This window comes from Athene noctua, chromosome 4 (assembly GCF_965140245.1).
Source record: "Athene noctua chromosome 4, bAthNoc1.hap1.1, whole genome shotgun sequence".
Taxonomy (NCBI): Eukaryota; Metazoa; Chordata; class Aves; order Strigiformes; family Strigidae; genus Athene; species Athene noctua.
In genome coordinates, this window is record NC_134040.1 from 52351258 (window position 1) to 52367969 (window position 16712).

The 16712-nt window shown below is 42.2% G+C and overlaps 1 protein-coding gene across 1 annotated transcript in view; it reads left to right on the forward strand.

Annotated features, from left to right (window-relative positions):
• The window catches only part of CFAP299 (cilia and flagella associated protein 299), a 224212-nt gene extending 211055 nt beyond the window's left edge, over positions 1–13157 (forward strand). The window contains exons 5-6 of the mRNA XM_074904445.1: positions 10577–10706; positions 13062–13157. Of these exons, the coding sequence (XP_074760546.1) occupies positions 10577–10706; positions 13062–13157 (226 nt within the window). The remainder of the gene's footprint in view (positions 1–10576; positions 10707–13061) is intronic.
• The last annotated feature ends 3555 nt before the right edge of the window (positions 13158–16712 follow it).

The following is a 16712-nucleotide window of genomic DNA, read 5'->3' on the forward strand; positions in this document are numbered from 1 at the left end:
TGAAAATGTGCCTAAGTATTTAAGATCTGTCTTCTAAATGTTTGTATAGTTGGCAAAGTTTGGAGGATATGAGACTTGTTACACAATAGCTTGCAGAAAACAGCAAAGCAGGGCCAGTGCCCCACCTCCATGGTATCTGAGGTCTGAGGTAGCACCCAGCAATTTCACAGTCTTCTAGGCTAATGTGTGAGGAGAACTGAGCTCTTCTCAGGGGGTGAGATTTTCCATGTGTCATTTTTCACTTTCGGTGAGAAAGATGAATCTAAATGTCCCCAGGTTGCTTGGAAATTGCAGCATTAGTCATTCAGCAGACTGGTTACTCTGAGTATTCCCTCAGTGCCCAATCCATTAGGATTTCAAAGGATTTGCATTAGTTAGGTCTGAGGTCTGGGAAGAAGGAAATCCAAGCCTTGAAGGTTGGCTGTCTCCCCTTGCTTTACCTCACACCATTGAAGTAAAATACTAGGAAAAATAAATGTTCATTTTTCATAAAAGTATTATTTTTCTTCAGTTTAGCTGATAATTAGAAGTTTTAGAAGATGGTTTTATAGATAATTTCTTTCTGGACTCAACTCTTTGCCTAAGGAGATTACAGTTGGAAAGGAAGAGGACCCTTTGAAAGAAACCACAGGAAGAAAGACAGAGATACACATGCATATATTAAGCATGCTTTGAATACATGCCTTCAGAAAAATCCATCATTTCATCTCAGATGCTTAATCAAACTTTGATCAAGAGGCTGATTTATTCATGGATGTTAACCCCACTTCCTTCAGAAGGAAAGACGTTGGAGAAGCTGGCCCAGCTCCACAAATACGCATATCCAAATCAATACGCAACAATACTTTGAAATTTCCTTTACTAGTTGACCTACCTGTCTAGTTGCCATTTAGTTCCTCCAGGTCTTCCTGCTCATCATGTCTTACTATTACTCTGATCCAGCAAAGCACCTAAGCATTGTTTTCCGTGCAACTTCAGCACACATCTGAAGGTCATGTTTTTAAAAATGTTAAAGGTGTAGGCAGGTGCCCAGGGGAATGTTGAAAAACCCGTGGAAGCTCCCAGCAATGTACCCCGCCTACTACAAGAAACCGTCAGGCTTTGGAAATCTGTCTTGGCACTTACCTGCATCTTTGGCACCTGAAGCAATTAGTTGAACGATATCACAGGGCTGCAGTTGTTCATCATACTCTGGCTTTTTGTTAATAGAAGAGTAAAACCAGTAAATGAACCTATGTGACACCCAGACAAATGCTCTACTGTGATGCCTTTCTTAATTTCTAGGTTGGCCTTTGGTAGAGATTCCTCTCAGATAATCAGATAATAAATCTTCCCCTAAGACTTCATTTTCTTCTGAGGAAGATTCAGGAATCTCTTCTCCTGTCTCTCTGTTGATCATTATATACTCCTTTGTCTGCCATGATGAGGAACTGGTTTCAGTAAATCTGTAGTGAATGAATTTGAGGTCCCCAGTTCTCCACAGATCATTGTTCAGGACCTTAGCTGGCCACACCACTTGGTGTGGAACAGGGACAGAGTGACCACTACATGCATGGTCTTGTAAATGATGCTTACTGTGTTTGGTTTGTTTTTAATACCCAAGGCCTGGCTAGAAGGGAAACTTTTATGACTGAGATTTCTATTTTTATAAGGTGGGTTTTTTTGGCTCTCATCTGAAGACACTTTGAAAAGGCATGTTAGGGAAAAAAAAGAAATTACTCAGGTGACTGCTATTGCAATCACCATGTGCCAGCATACAAAAGGACAGGGGCTCTGGTTTTGTATGTTGATCTATCAGCTATATGCAACTTCCAACAGGCTTTCAGTGATTATTAATTGCACAATATGTATAAGCTATTCATCCTGTTGTTCCTTCAACAATTACATGCCTCTCTTTTATCTTCTTTGTTGTAGCTTCAAGATAAAACTTTCTTTTCGTTGGCCATAAATCCTAATGTGTTGGGTGGTTTTATTCTTTAAAGATGGAGAGAACTAATAAGATAATACATTCTGAGTGATTACTGCACAACTTCTGGAGCCTGACAGTAGTTTCATAATTTCTTGGGATCGGGCCTATAACCCTGAGGACTTTAATTTATTTTCCTTTTATTGCTTTTATTTCTTCTATTTTTCTTATTAATCTTAGCCTTTATCCTGAAATGCAAAAGGTGTACCCATCTGAAGTTCAAACAATGCTGGGAATACTGAGCAGATTACCCAAAAAACACCTTGGCTATGAGAAACATTTCTAAGCACTCCAACGCTGAGGGTGTCTGCTAACACCCACTGAAAGCAAATGTAGACGGACCTGCAAGTTGGAACTCTTAGGCTACAGCCTGCGCTGCCAACAGTGGAGAGCCAGGGTGAATTGCAGAAAGGGTAGCCTGAGCTCAGCTTGGGTGCCAGAGGGGGGCCGGTTGTGATGATTCTGCTGCCCAGCCTGCAGCCACCCATGCCTTCCTGCTGGCACTGCAGCCAACAACAGCGGAGTGCCTAAGAGCCCCCTTGGCAGCGGTTAAGAAAAGGATGTCAGCTAGTTCATGTGACACCAGTTGCAATCCTCTGGCACTGTCTGGACTTCCATGATACACAACTCTCAGAAGAGGGAGTGGGTTTAAGAGACGGAGTCACACAGCTAATGGTTTCACTTTTTCCTCGTGTTTTCTGTCTGATAAAAGACTCATTTTGTTGCATATCTATTTGCACAGAAACACATAGCCTTATACGGCAGGGTCGAAGCAGTATTGTACACTCCAGTGTATGGCAGCAGTCCAGTGTCTAGAGATAGAGTATAAATATATGCAGCAAGTTATAGAAAATTCTCCCAGAGTTTGAGGAAACGGCACAGTTTCCAAATTCTGAAACCATCTGAATTAAATGGGTCATCCCAGACAGGCTGTAGCATAATCTCTCCATGATGGTATTTTACAGAAGGATTTTGTGGGTTCTTCTAAGTATTTTTTAAAAAAACAGGTAGCAATTCTCTTGTTTAATTTCTCATTTGTAGTTCTGAGTCCAAACTCAGTAAAGGAAAGGAAACGTTTTGCACTCAAAGGTACATGCAGTGAATGGTATGCCATGTCCTATCAGTGAGATTACCTTGTTAAAATCTGTACCTTTCTGTCCTGGAAGCAATGGTGTTTTTTTCTTTCCCTGTTGATTTTTGAAACATTTATTTGCACTTGTTAGGGTCCCATAGAGAACTGTTCTGCCCAGAGGTACAGACAGTTTGGGAAGAAGAATCTTAAACTTTGGAAATAAAAAGGAAAATTTAATGTAGCAGTTAAGGGTTTGGTGATTTTAATGACATCCTTCTGAGGCAGCAAACTTGAGGTGCACACCTTGATTATGAGGACTGAAATATGCAGCGTGGTCAATTGAAGTCCTTGGGCTTTGATGGAAGTGCAATGGCTTGTGCCATAACAGGATGATGAAACAGAAGTGTGGGCAGTTGGTGAGACAGCAGAGAGATGCATAGGATGATCATCTGGATCCCATTGCTGCATGTAAAAATACCCATGTGGGAGTGTGTATGAAGATAGAGTGGCTGTATCATGTGCTCATTGTGTTATGCATATTTGAAATCTTTCATTCATAGATAATTCATGACCAGAAGAAAACTTATCATATGAGTAACTCTGTGCAACAAATTGTTCAACAGCTGTATGTGTGTGTGAAACAGAAAAATCTAACCATTTTAGATACTGGTAGACAGACCAGGAAGATGAACAGCAACTGTTAATGGGGACAGGCAGAAGAGGTGTGCATTGGCAGTAGCTGAGAACACAGAACTGTGTTTTTCAATATAAAAGTGACTATTCTGCATGAAGATTAGAGGTTCTTCTTATTCTGTCAAGAAAAAGGCTGGAAAACAGCATCAGGGAATGATAGCATCTTCTGGCTGTGGGAATTCCAACTCTCTTGTGTAACAGAATTGCTTTCCAAGTCCTCTTTGTGTTGCTGCTGTTCTGACTGAGAAATATGCCAAGCCACGATAAACTCGAAATGCACCATTTAGTTAATGTTTCGATAAGAGCCTGTACAGTAGAAAAGCTTCAGATATGCAGCATCCTTGAGGCACTTCTAGCCTACATCATAGGACTAAGACTTGTGTTATGCTCTTGTCCTGTCTAAATGTATATTTCCAAGGCTATGTGGGTTTATAGTTCAGTGAAGCTTGTTGCTAGTGTACCACTTCCATTAGCCACCTTGCATTTATCTTCACCTCCTTTCAGTGCATTGCCCTTCATGGTATGCCTGCAAAATTGTGAGAGCTGACTTAGAGGCTTGCTGAGCAGGCATACAGTTTCACATCAGGTCAGTGGAAGCTGCAGGTGCTCATCAGTTTTGCATATCACAATTTTTTCCTCCTTAACGTAAGGAAAAATGGGCAATCTTAGAGGCAGATCCGAGGCAGGAGGTGGAGCAGCCATGTGGCTTAGGGGGGTTATCAGGAGGAGAGGATAAGATCAAAGGGTTACAGTGCCAAGAGAAGCTCTGCAAGCCCTTTGATCTCAGAGTTGATCCAGCACACTACTGATAAATTTAAATGAAAGGAAGCCTAAAGCCAATCTCTGTGCTGCACTGGACACTTCCCTGCATTCACTGTGCATAGGATTCATCATTCTTTGTGGCAGGGCCTCCTGTGTAGAGGGTTTGGCTGCACAGCCTCACAGCACTGGTTTTGTGGTGTTGCTTCAGGATCTCGGGCCTCCCATGGAGTGTTGAGTTCACATCACCCTTTTGCCATGGAATTACAAGCAAATGGGCATCAGCATGGATGTGCTCCTTTCAGAGCTCTTCATGCCTAGTGTAACCTATGTTTAAAAGAAAAAAAAGTGAGTTAAGAAAGAAGGAAAAAATTACTTGTTTTCAAAGCAGTACAAGAAGTGAGGAGTCAACAGGTCAGGGAGGTATTTTCAAACTTTTGCTACTCATAAGCTTCATTGCTATGGAGTACTTGTAGTCCCAATGACTAGCAATGATGTGTCAGTTCTTGTCCTGTGCTTGTAAAACGTACTGCACGAGCATCAGTCCTCCTCCAACCAGTGGCAGCTTTGCCGCTGTTCTCTGTTGAGCCGAATTTCAGGGTTTCTACTATTGATTGGGAGAGATGCAAAGCAAAGGCTGGGCTCAGGAACTGCAGAGAGAAGGTGGTGGCTGCAGAGCACTTGCTGCAGGAGCTGTCCAGGTTCGAGCAAGAGGGAGAAGCTGCATCTCTGCCAGGTTGAGAGGCATCCGGTGCTAGCTGGTGCAGTGTTCGTCTGTAAAATTGCCTTGCAGCAATGAAATGGCATTGTTGACCCTGGTGCTGATGGGGCTGTTTCCCAAGTTCAGTAATGAGATGCAGTAAACTACACATTAACTAAATGTCAAAGGCAAGGCCAAAACAGTCTTAAAGATCATTTCTGGCTGTAGTGCTAAACATCCTCTCACTATGCTAGTTCTGAGCAGGGAAGCTTGGCCACAGATTAAAGGCAGAGATTCCCATTACTTCCAGTGCCAGTAGTATAAAGAGGACGTGTCAGACACTCACTTTCTGCTGTGGTGACTCCTGCTTTGTAACTGCATAGGCAGCAGTGCTGTGCTCTTTTACTCCCTCTAGGAAACCAAGGCATGAATTGTTCCTGTGGGTCAGGTGCTCATTTCTACCAATTTTACATGAGAGTTCATTGGAGTAACTCCTGATTTAACCAGTTTGCAAGATAATCAGCCATGTGAGTTTAGCTAAATGCCACAGGGTTTTAATTCAGTAGTGACAATATAGCACAGGTAAGCAGGAAAAAAAAAAAATCACCAAAATAGCTACTGTGCACAGTAGCTGTGGACAAATCAAACTGCCTTGGTTTTCCGAAGTACTGTAACATACTTCACTCCACCCTGGCAAACATTTGATAAATACAATTATTTCAGTCAAAGCTGCTTCAAGATGAAAAAGAAAAGCGAAACTCAGCATCTTTAAATTTCTTAGATGGAAAAGTAGCTTGTTCTTGTTTAACCAGAGGTCTGTGACATGCATCTTATTATGGAACAGCGGTTGGCATGGAGTCAGGCTTATGTGCTGTATTATATCGTGTCATGTCCCACCAAGGCATTGACCTTGTTTGCACCAGAAAGCTGTGGAAGGACTGACGGGCCAAATCCCATCCAAGTATGTTGCTACTTTGTCATATTTGGCAAGCACATGTAGAATGCCAGTTTCCCCCCATTAGAATGATTTACCGGTGCACTCCTACCGGAGGGTAGAAAGAAGGAGAACATCAGGATAAAGGAGCTGCTGCTGCTGCTTTTTAATCCTGGTTCTAGTCTCCTTTGTTGTCCTTCATGCTTCTGTCTCCCTAGTTTGCACCCTTCTGCTGCTGCCCAACTAAAGCAAGCTGGTCTGTAAATTACCAGGAGGGGGTCTGCAGCCAGATAGTTTGCATCGCAAATTCACAGAACCACAAACTGAAAAAAGCTGTTGAGCCATCATTGTTTATAATTAGTTTTTGACTGAAGTCCCAGTCTGCTATAGGGAATGGTTTTATCTTTGTGTATGTGTGGGTGGGAAGAGAAAAGTAGAAAAATGAATCAAGGAACCAATCCTTATCCTGAGGCAAAGAAAGAATAGGGTAGTATAATCTAACCCCATGGGATCAAAGGTGGGGCCAACACAGACATAAACACCTTTACACTATGTTCTCTCTCCCTGATTTTGCTGATTTAAATAGTAAATAGTTAGTTGGGACAACAAAGCTCTTACCCTGCAGATGCACACCTTTTCTTTTGGTTGGACGGTGATTGGCAACCCTCAATTTGTTCAGTGTCTGAAACGCTCTCCAGTCTGTCCAGGCCTGATGTATTGTGGCATTTTAACCCCTTGATTAAGCTGTGTAAGAAGTTCTTTCATCAAAGCTCATCTCCCACTGCAGAATAAGTGAAAAAAGGGGACAATCACACACTGAAGCATCAAGATCCAGTCTGTAACCTTGCCAAGGATTTGCCTCTAGGAAAACTGTTGTCCAGCTCCCTGAGTGTGAGCAGCCACAGGACTCCAACCAAAGCACCCCATCTCTTGGCTGGAGCTGGCAATTAGGACTCTTCACTGCTCTGCCATATCCTATGAAAAATCTCCCCACGTTTTTTGTGCCCTGGCTCCCTCAGCCACTGATGAGCTGTAATAAAGCCTGCCTTACATCTCACAAGAATGTCAAGTGGTTTAATGCATGTTTACAAAAGGACCCAGAGATTTTTGGATGAAAGACATTCTATAAGCACCATGTGGTTTGATGTGCTGCCATCTTGGTACCCGAAGGATAACTTTTAAGGATACAAAAACCTGTATTCAGACTCCTTGTGTTCTGGGAGGGCATCTGTCTGCCTGCAGAATGAAAATCTGCTCAGACCAGAGTTAGCTGATGAATGAAAAAACCCGCCTCACATATTTTAGTCTGTATTCCCAAACGCAGTGTGCTACCACTGCACCAACAAGTCATTCTTTAAAAAAAAAAAAAAAGCCCTCAAAAATTTTTTAAAAAAACAACCACAAGATGCATTCTTCTTGCAGCTGGACTATGGGCACTACTAAGTCTCTCATACTCCACATACTTAAGTGCCATGCTAAAAACTGGTACATTTGTTCCAAAACACAGCGTAATCAAACAAAATAATAATAGAAAAAAATGTACATTGAAGCTTTTTTTGTGGCATTTGATCATGTTCATCTGATTGCATGTTTTCATCTCAGGATAATTTAAGTATTTGAAGGCACATAGAATTCTGCTAACAAAAATTAGTTTGATTACATTGGGATTATAGTAACTCCTAAATAGCACTTACTGCTGAAGTTGAGTTTATTATTTATTCTAAAGAAAGAAACACAGATGAGATGGGATTCGCTAGGTCCTGGTTTCCAGCCCCACCTTCTTGCAGCAGCCTCATGGTAGAATGCATTGATTACAGTGAGCATGTTTCACCTTAACAGTAACTGGCAAGGGAGAGGCTTCTCCAGAGAAGCCTTCTTCAACCCCTTGCTCCTCTGGTGAAAATGTTCTTCTGACCTCCTTCCTATTTAGGCAGTATTAGGAGTATTTCCTGCTAGCACACGTTACTTTGTGCTCCCAGTAACACTGTTCTCTAGCTGAAGCAGCCCTTCTCATCCTACTTGCTGAAGGTGGATGGGAGACTTACTTGAATCTCTTGATGTCATCAGTTTTCAGTGAAGAACATGAATAAAGGTATGCAGGGGAAATTTCCTTCTGTGGCCAGACATCTAGGCTTCCTCAAAGCAGCCACCATCTCACTGTCTGATGGTCTTTGTTTTAGAAGACATGGGAATATTCAGAAGCGCAGGGCTTATATGTGGGAAAGGCAGAGAGAGAGTTGCATGGGGCACTGCCCAGTTCTCTTAGCCCTCAGTAACAGGGTACAGAGAGATTCACTTCATTTTGCCGGTGGACTTGGGATTTATGTCTCACATCTAAGCACATGATGGAAGCTAATTGGTCGTGGAGGGTGAAAGAGTCCATAACAAAACTGTTTGCACTAGACATTGATTTCCCAACAGAAAGGCTATCTGAGCTCTGATCCAGTCTTCACTGATTTAAATGGGGAAGTACAGTAGGAGTGGGGTTGGAAGCTTGGCAAAATGCAGGAAGCTATTATCTGACAGCTAATGGACTATTTCCACCTTCAGATGTCTAATTTATTTTTAATGAATATGGGGAAGTCTTTGCAAAGAGGCATTTCTCCCACCCCTCGATAGCGTAGAGCGATTCCTTCCTAATCTAGTAGTCGTTTTCCAGCAGAAACAATCTCTGTGGAATTGGACTTGTTAACTAAGTTGTGTCCTGGGGGACAGGGAAAAGCTGTACAGATGAAATAAGGTAACTGAGTAGAAAGTTAAAAGAATCTGTGTATTCAGTTTGTATATGTTAGTGCATAGTCTTATTCTTGGATGTAAGGAGTGAATGAAAAAATCTTCCATTTACCACTGAATGTGAGTACTCAAGAGCATTAAACAATTCTATAGACGACAAATTAATGTGACCAATTAGCATATCAAAGCAATTATTACTACTAAGCTGAATGATAGTAGTCCACCCACCTTTCACTCATTTTCTGCAGGCATCTAGGTGCTAGGCTGCACAGAGTTCCAGAGGGTAGCTTCTACTTGTGCTAACTTGCTTGCTCAAGGACATAACTTTGTGCTGAGCACACCATTTTACATCATCTGGCTGTAATTCGGGGGTATTGACTTCAGTGGCCAATCGCACACTGACTTCAGTGACGCCAGGAGGAATTCTGTAAGGGCATCAGAAATCTATCTCCAAGTCATCATATGTTGCTGCATTCCTACCAGAGGTGTTTAGGATGCAAAAAAGTTTAGCATACCTAACAGCGAGGCCTACTGTTTTGCACTCTTTCAAAGTCAGGAAGAAATCAAGGTGCTTAAAAAAACAGAACCATGTATCTAGTTGGAATGAAGTATCCTTGCTGATGGCAGGAGAATTAAAAAGTATTTTCTACACTTCTTGAATCCTCCTTATACACAGAATGATTTCCTCCTGACTTCCTCCCATCTCCTCTGTCTTTTGCAAAAGATACGCTCAGTCAGCAACAGAAATGCCATGCAGTGCTTGATCAAATGAGCAAGGTAGCCTAGCAGTGCTATCACATTGTGCAATTTGTAGGTACATCTGAGCTGAAAAGGTTTCTAAGCACATATCAACAAGGATGGTTGTGTGGTAAGTACAAAGCCCACAAAGGCTGAGGTCAGGTGATAAAAGGTTTGAGAAGTCAGGAAACAAAAGTGTGAGAAGGCTCTGAGAATTCCAGCACCTCTGACCTAGGAGAAAGGCTGATAAACTGCTGAAACCCTCCTGTTGTCCATTTGGTATTTGACATAGCAGGCTCGTTCCTTCTGACTTTTGTTTAGTGCGAGACATTTTGGAAACTAGCAAGCACAGTCAGCCTGATCGAAGGGCTTGTTCCAGAGTTAATCCCACTCTGACACCTACAGCTCTCCAGGGAGCTGGTATTTTCTTCTGGGAGTTGGAGTTCAAGCCCCTCCTGCTGTATCTGGCCCATGAGGAGGCTTCCAAAAAGTCCTTACTACCAGAATTCTATTAAAAACAAGAGAAAGGAAAACAGTAAGGCAGCAAGAGAGTTCCAGTGAGATCCTAAGGGGAAACTGTCGGCTCCCACATCTGGTTTGCAGATCTGTGGTGGTCCGGGAAGCACTTTCAGGTGGTCTCCAGAGCTGTTTCCGTCACAGTAGTAGTTCTCAAGCACTACCACTTCCTGCTAGTTATAACCCGGGCTCTGAGTCTTTTAGTAACACTAGTACAGAATGGATGAGGAGACAGCTAGGGGCCTCAGTTTTGGTTTGCCAGAGATCAGATACGTAGAACCCCATTTGGACAGGTTTTCTAATATTTAGTAGACTTCTGCTCCTCAGTGAATCTGTCTGGCTTTAAGAGGGGCTGCTGTGGAATCAGGAACTACTCAGCATGAATAAGGAGGTCAGAATCTGCCCTTTAAGCTGGAAGAATGACATCCATTAAAAGAACAGCATTTCTGTTTCACATTTTCACAGCTTTTACAACTGGGATAGAAATGTCAGCACTTCAAATTCCAGCCCAAATTACCAAGTGATTGCAGAAAATGCCTGTGGACTACTCTTCAAGAACAAAAGTGATAGGAAAATAATAAATGTGGATCCTAAGGTAAATGTCTTTTTTTTTTTTTTTTTTTTTTTCAATATTCTAAATTGCCTTTATGCAATGGAGATTGACTGCTAAACTGTTGAGTCTGATTGCAAATAGTGTCTTTTATCAATACACATCTAATATTTCAGGCTTACTCAGACATGCTGTTCCCCATATTAACATAGCTGCTGTGGTCCCTGTCAGGATAAACTTAGCCTACCTAGTTTACAATTGAGCGTGTCTATGCCTTTCCCTTGTGACAACAAAAATCAGAAGTTGAACTGACTGATAAAACTGAAGTCTTTCAGAAGCAGGGTTTCTCTTATACCCTGTCCCATTCCCTGCCCTTTTTCCTTCCAACCAGAATGAGAAATTGTTGCCATTACTTCCAGGATAGGCTGCAGGCTGATGCTATGTCCTATTAATGGAAATGCCAAGAAGTGCTAAGGAAGGGGAAGTATGGGACGGGGAATAGGGTGAGGAGGAAAGCAGGACTGACTGGAAGATGTGAGAACTGAAGCATGGGAGTGTATAAGCAGGTACATCTGGTGTGGAAAGACGCTGTGTTTTGCTCAGAGAACGACACATGTTCCTCTAGCTAAAAGGAAAAATTGCTGAAATGTTGGTGACACATCCTGGAGCTGGTGGTCCCTGTATTCATCTCCTCTGAAAAATCAAATCTCTGTTATGAAACATGCCTGCAGGTGGATAAAAATAAGTAAATATTAAGCTACTTTGAAACAAAAGCTGCAACTTTTAGGAACTGCAATATCCCAAATCCTGACAGGGCCTGCTAAACACCAGCAAATCCAGAAAGCAGAATTGGTTCCTGCATCTGAAGCATGGTCCATCTTCTACCCTAGCACTTTCACTGTGGTGAACTGAAACTGGCAGAATTCCTTTCCCAACCGCATACAATCCTTATTCTTCCTCATTAATACAAAAGATTTAAGAAATCCTAAGGAAAGCAGTCACTTTAAGGTCATTCAGTTCTTGTAGCAGATTGTCACTGGCACAAGGGTCAAACCTGTATTTTAAACCCTGTCCCTCATAAAAGAGAAATTTGACACTAGATGCATCTTCTGTGGAGAGCTGTGTGTCTCCAGCACACCGTAAATGGTTCAGAAAGATTTACGAATTAATAAAAGAAAGGAAAATACTTGTGCCTCACTAGTGCTATAAACTGGAGGAACATTGTGGACTCTGTGTCTCTTAGATATGACTGACAGCACAAACATATGCTTTGTTTTCACATTAAAATGGCTCTGATCCTATTATTGTTGACGTTGATTGGTCTTTACCATTTATTTACATAGCAGTTGGATCTGAACAATGCAGATAGTCAAGTCATACACAGACATGCCATTTTCAGACATAGTTGAAAGCTGATTAAATTGCCACGGGTATTTTATCTTTCATGTTGGGAGCTGAATGGGTAATAATATTATAGACAGCTTCCCCCTGTAAGAAACCATGTTCCTCTGGTGCCAACTGCACTTTTTTAAACTTTACAGCTGAAGTCCTTGGACTATAGATTGGATGTGACAAACACACCCAGGCTTTGGTTACTCTCAAAACCAACATGAACTAAGCTGGGCAATAATTTGTTTGGGTTTTTACAGAACTCATCTAGGATGATGGTTTCTTTGATGTGCTTCCCATGAAAGATGGTCACATATGAATAGTAACAGTACAAAATATCAAATTATATTCATTTCAAAATAAGTGTATTGGTTTGTTAGAAATTCAAAAATGCATACCTAAAAATGTGTTTGGTTGCATTGAAAGTGGGCCACCAATCCAACTTCCTGCATCTGTATAACATCTGTAACAAATAACAAGTTGTTTAGTGTCTATGTGAAAGGTCCTTGCATGCCAAGAGCCATACTAAGAGGCATTTGTACGTGTACATTGTGTCCCCACACCGGTTGGAGGGCACCAGCCTGTGAGTTGCCATGAGATCCATCTGGCTTTGGCTTTTCTGTAATGCTGACTGATGGAGAACTAGCTTTTGAGAAGTGCTTGCTATGGACCAAACTGAAATCAGCACAAGTTCTCTCTCATGGGGTTCAGCTTGAACAATCTTAGTACCAGCTGCCTGATATTTGCAAGCAGGTCTTCTCTTTGACCAGTCAATGGTCCACTTGTTGTATTTAGCTAAAAGAACTCTATCACTGTCTTTGCATCTGTTACAAGCATTGCAAGAGAAACAAACTGCCCTGTGCCAGGACATTAGTCTTCACTGAGAAATCCCCACCCTCAGAGCTAGTTGCATTTATCAAACTTTATGTTCCAAGGGAAGAAGATTTGTGACATTAAAAAACATGTCTTTTCTCTCTCCTGACTGGGTATCTGTAATATTCTGTGTTTCAGGCCTACTCAGGAGACGACACAACACGGATGCCTGTTGAAACAGATCTCTATCTCCATGTTGTTATCTATGACCATATTGTCAGAAGAGGGACCTAAAGGTCCATCTGTGTGACTCGTCTCCCAATGATTTCTTTAGCTCTTTTAAAATCATCTGGAAGAACCATGAACAGTTGGAAGACCTTTACGTTGTGTTCAGGAGTAGGAAAGGGGGGATTTTTATACTGGTTGTGCCTCACTCCTTGAGGGAAGTAAAGTGGAAGTAAGACCCCATACTGGCTGTAGAGTCTATGTATCTGGGCCCCTAATTTGACCTTTGTGAAGTCCATGGGGTATACAAATTGCAAAAGCACCTAAGGGAAAGACAGAAGGTTTGGACCCAGCTTTTCCCACTTCTCCTAAGGCAGTAGGGCAGCTGGGTCAGAGGTGCTGTATTCTTTCTTGGAGTTAAGAGAAGAAACTACTGTCCCACAGTTCACCAGCGGCAGGGTGTTTTAAATTCTTCCTGGGAGACTCTTTCAGGTAGGCCTGGACTTTGAGCAGCTAGCACCATGTAATATGGACTGAGACATTCACAGGGTAGCAGAGAGAAGTTGTAACAAATAGACTAGTACATGTAAAGAAATCTGAAGCATTTTCATGTATTAGTGGTTCCTTGAAGGCCACTTTTCATCCATTCCAGCTCTCGTTGATGTTCTAGTACCAACTTGCCAGAAGTTCAGGCAGCAATGCAATGGCCCAAGGAACTCTATTCCATTCCCGGGGCACTTGGGGAAGTTGCCCGTACTTACATGACCCAGCTGGTATAACCACCAACGTAGCTGTCTGCTTGCTGGAGAACTGGAAAACGGCACAAAGCTAGGCGGCAGAAAGAACTAGCAGGAACAAAAGCAATAATTACAGAGAAAAGTAAAAGGATGTGGAGGCGAAAGCAAAGGAAACAAAGGCAGAAAGTGGCTGGATAAAATTCCCTGGACCTTATTCTTTTGGGGACTGGATGCTTTTAATGATCTTTTCTGACTTTGGTACTGTGAATTGGTGAAAAGGACAAGTGAGGCAACTCGGACAAGAAAAAAGATGGTAGCAGTGCTGCTAGGCTTACCATAGGGTGGGGTTTATCTGCCAGCCTCATCACAAGCATGTTCACTTTGGAAAAGGCTGAGAGCCTTGGTCTTAGCAGTTGGCGCATTAAAGATCCCTTTACTGCAAGGAGAGGGAGTGTTCCAACAATTACAAAGTGAAAGTTGTTACTTCAAAGCTGCAGTAATTTGGGAGAAACTTACAAGCCTTCTTTTCTTTCCCATACAATTTTCAGTGTTATGAAGGTCTACCATTTCCAAAATACAACAAAATCTTTCACTGCAACATCTTGCTTTTATATAGAGCACTTCATCCCATAGCACCCTAAAATTTTCGCAGCAGATAGGCAAACTTGGAGGTTCGATCACTGGTCCCTGCAGGGCAGGCAGGCCGCGGGGGAAGCCCCCGGGGCCTGGCAAGGCCGCTCGAGGTTTCAGGCCTCGTCTCCCCGCCGAGCCCCCGCCGGTGCCTCCATCGCCGGGCCAGCAGAGCCCCCTAGTGCAGGCCGAGCAAATGCCGGCCGGAGCAGCTTCCCACACCCCCGGCAACCCCGCGCAGCAAAGCGGGTGGAAATACCGAGCTAAAGGCCTGCCCCGAGAGCAAACAGGCAAAGGCAAATGATGCCTCTTCGCAGGGATATTAACGGAAAGAACAAAAGAGCCCAAGACTGCGGTAACTCCTTGATTTTGTAGAGGGCCCTGCGCTGGAAACGTATGTCTCCCGAGCAGATACCTCGCACTGTTAGGGCAGGCTTCTCCCGACCTTGGTGCAGAATTCTAGGTGTTTCTGTCATTTAGCAGTACCAGACAAAGGCTTCCATCATTCCTTCTATCTCACCTGAAAACTAGGCTTCTGTTGCTGGCTCAGCTTTGCTTTACTGCCCCTGTGTCTTGGAGGCAGCTCAAGGGAATGGCTAGATACTGACTCAAATACTTTTGTACCATTAAAGCAGAACTGCCTTTATAGTACAACTTAGCATTTGGGATATATTTTTTTCAAGAAAGAAATCAGAACTCCCGAGCCATTTGGAAGACATCAGGTTTTGTCTCTCTTGAACACTGGAGAGGGAGAAGTCCTCATTATGAAGGCTGGTAGAAGGGACAGTTGGTGGAAAGGGTATGAATTATATTTTTCAGTCCTCTTGACAAATGAATTGTCATTTTTCTTTCTCAGTCTAATTGGATTTTAAAGTAATGTTAAAAAAAATGAAGTTGGAAAGTGGTCCCTGGAGTTTGGAGAACATTTTCTCAGAATCATAATAAATAAAATGAAATAGAACTTAACAGAAGTAGATTTTCAACTTTAGAGTTTATTTCCACAAATTCAGCTTCCTTTGTTCTCATCTTACTAATCAACGCTCTTGATTCAAAAGATCAGCAGGAAGTCTAGCAGAATCCTATGTCTACATCTGCAGGAAAATGGAAGGAAGTTTGGATTCAAGTAGGCTTTATATGTTTTCAGGTCAGCGAGTGCACCAGTGCACTGTCTATCTCTAAAGGCAAGTAACTGAAAGGCTGTAAAGATGTAGGAAGCCTTATCTTTTGCAGCTGGTGCTGTCCTCCTATGGAATTGTAATTTCATACTATTTCTGATCTGGGTGCTAAACCTCATTTGCAACAAAAAGTAAACTGTTAATATTTGTAATGAAGAAATTGTATTCACTGAGTAATTCACAGTACTAGTGGCTGCTCAGTAAACTCATTTGATTCCTTCCCACCCATCCTTGCCTATGAGCTAATCTCCTGGTGCTTTGTCTCTTCTGACATTCAAAACCTAGGATCCCAGAGCATTACCATAAATGAAAGCTCCTGAGTTACATGTTACAGTCCTTTGCCAGTCTTAACTGGAAGAAACTTTAGCCTCTGCTGTAAGTGAAAATCTGTACCCTGAACACTTCTATCTGACTTGCATTTTAAAGAAAAAAATTATTTTTTTAGAAAATCAGGATAGTGCCTAAAAGCAACTAAGTGCTGTTACACTCAATTTCCCTAAAATGTCAATGGTGGTTTTTCCCAACATCTTGTCACTGTTAAGCCCTGAATATACACACAGTGAAGTGGACATGCAAAACATATGGTAATCAAGAGAGAAGCTTTCCAAGGACTGATAACCACATGAAAGCTTCCTGTATATGTTCTTATGCTCTGTGACTTTTTACCAGAAACAAATGCAAACTGTCCAGCCTGAAATGATTGCCTGCTATAAATGTAAGGTGAGTAGCAATTTCTCCATTCTGTTCTGAAAAGAAATGCTGGTATTGTCACTGGTCATGACATTTACTGCAGGTACAGAGTTTCCATGCTGCTGTAAAATAACTGATTTTAGGCATTGATGGGAAAGTACATCCTTGCAAAGGATGCCCAGAACTCTAGATTTTGTACTGGTGGGGAGGGTTTGTGTTGGTTTTTTTTCAACCATGTCTAAACTGAGTCCATGAGTTAGGGTCTACAGATTTTGTTAGCCGGTATATATTTTGGATTCTTTTGTATTTCTTCACCTCCCCACCAAAAATCATAGTTTTGTTCTCTTTATATGGGGTCTGGATCTTTGGTCTTTCAACAATGTTCGGAACTG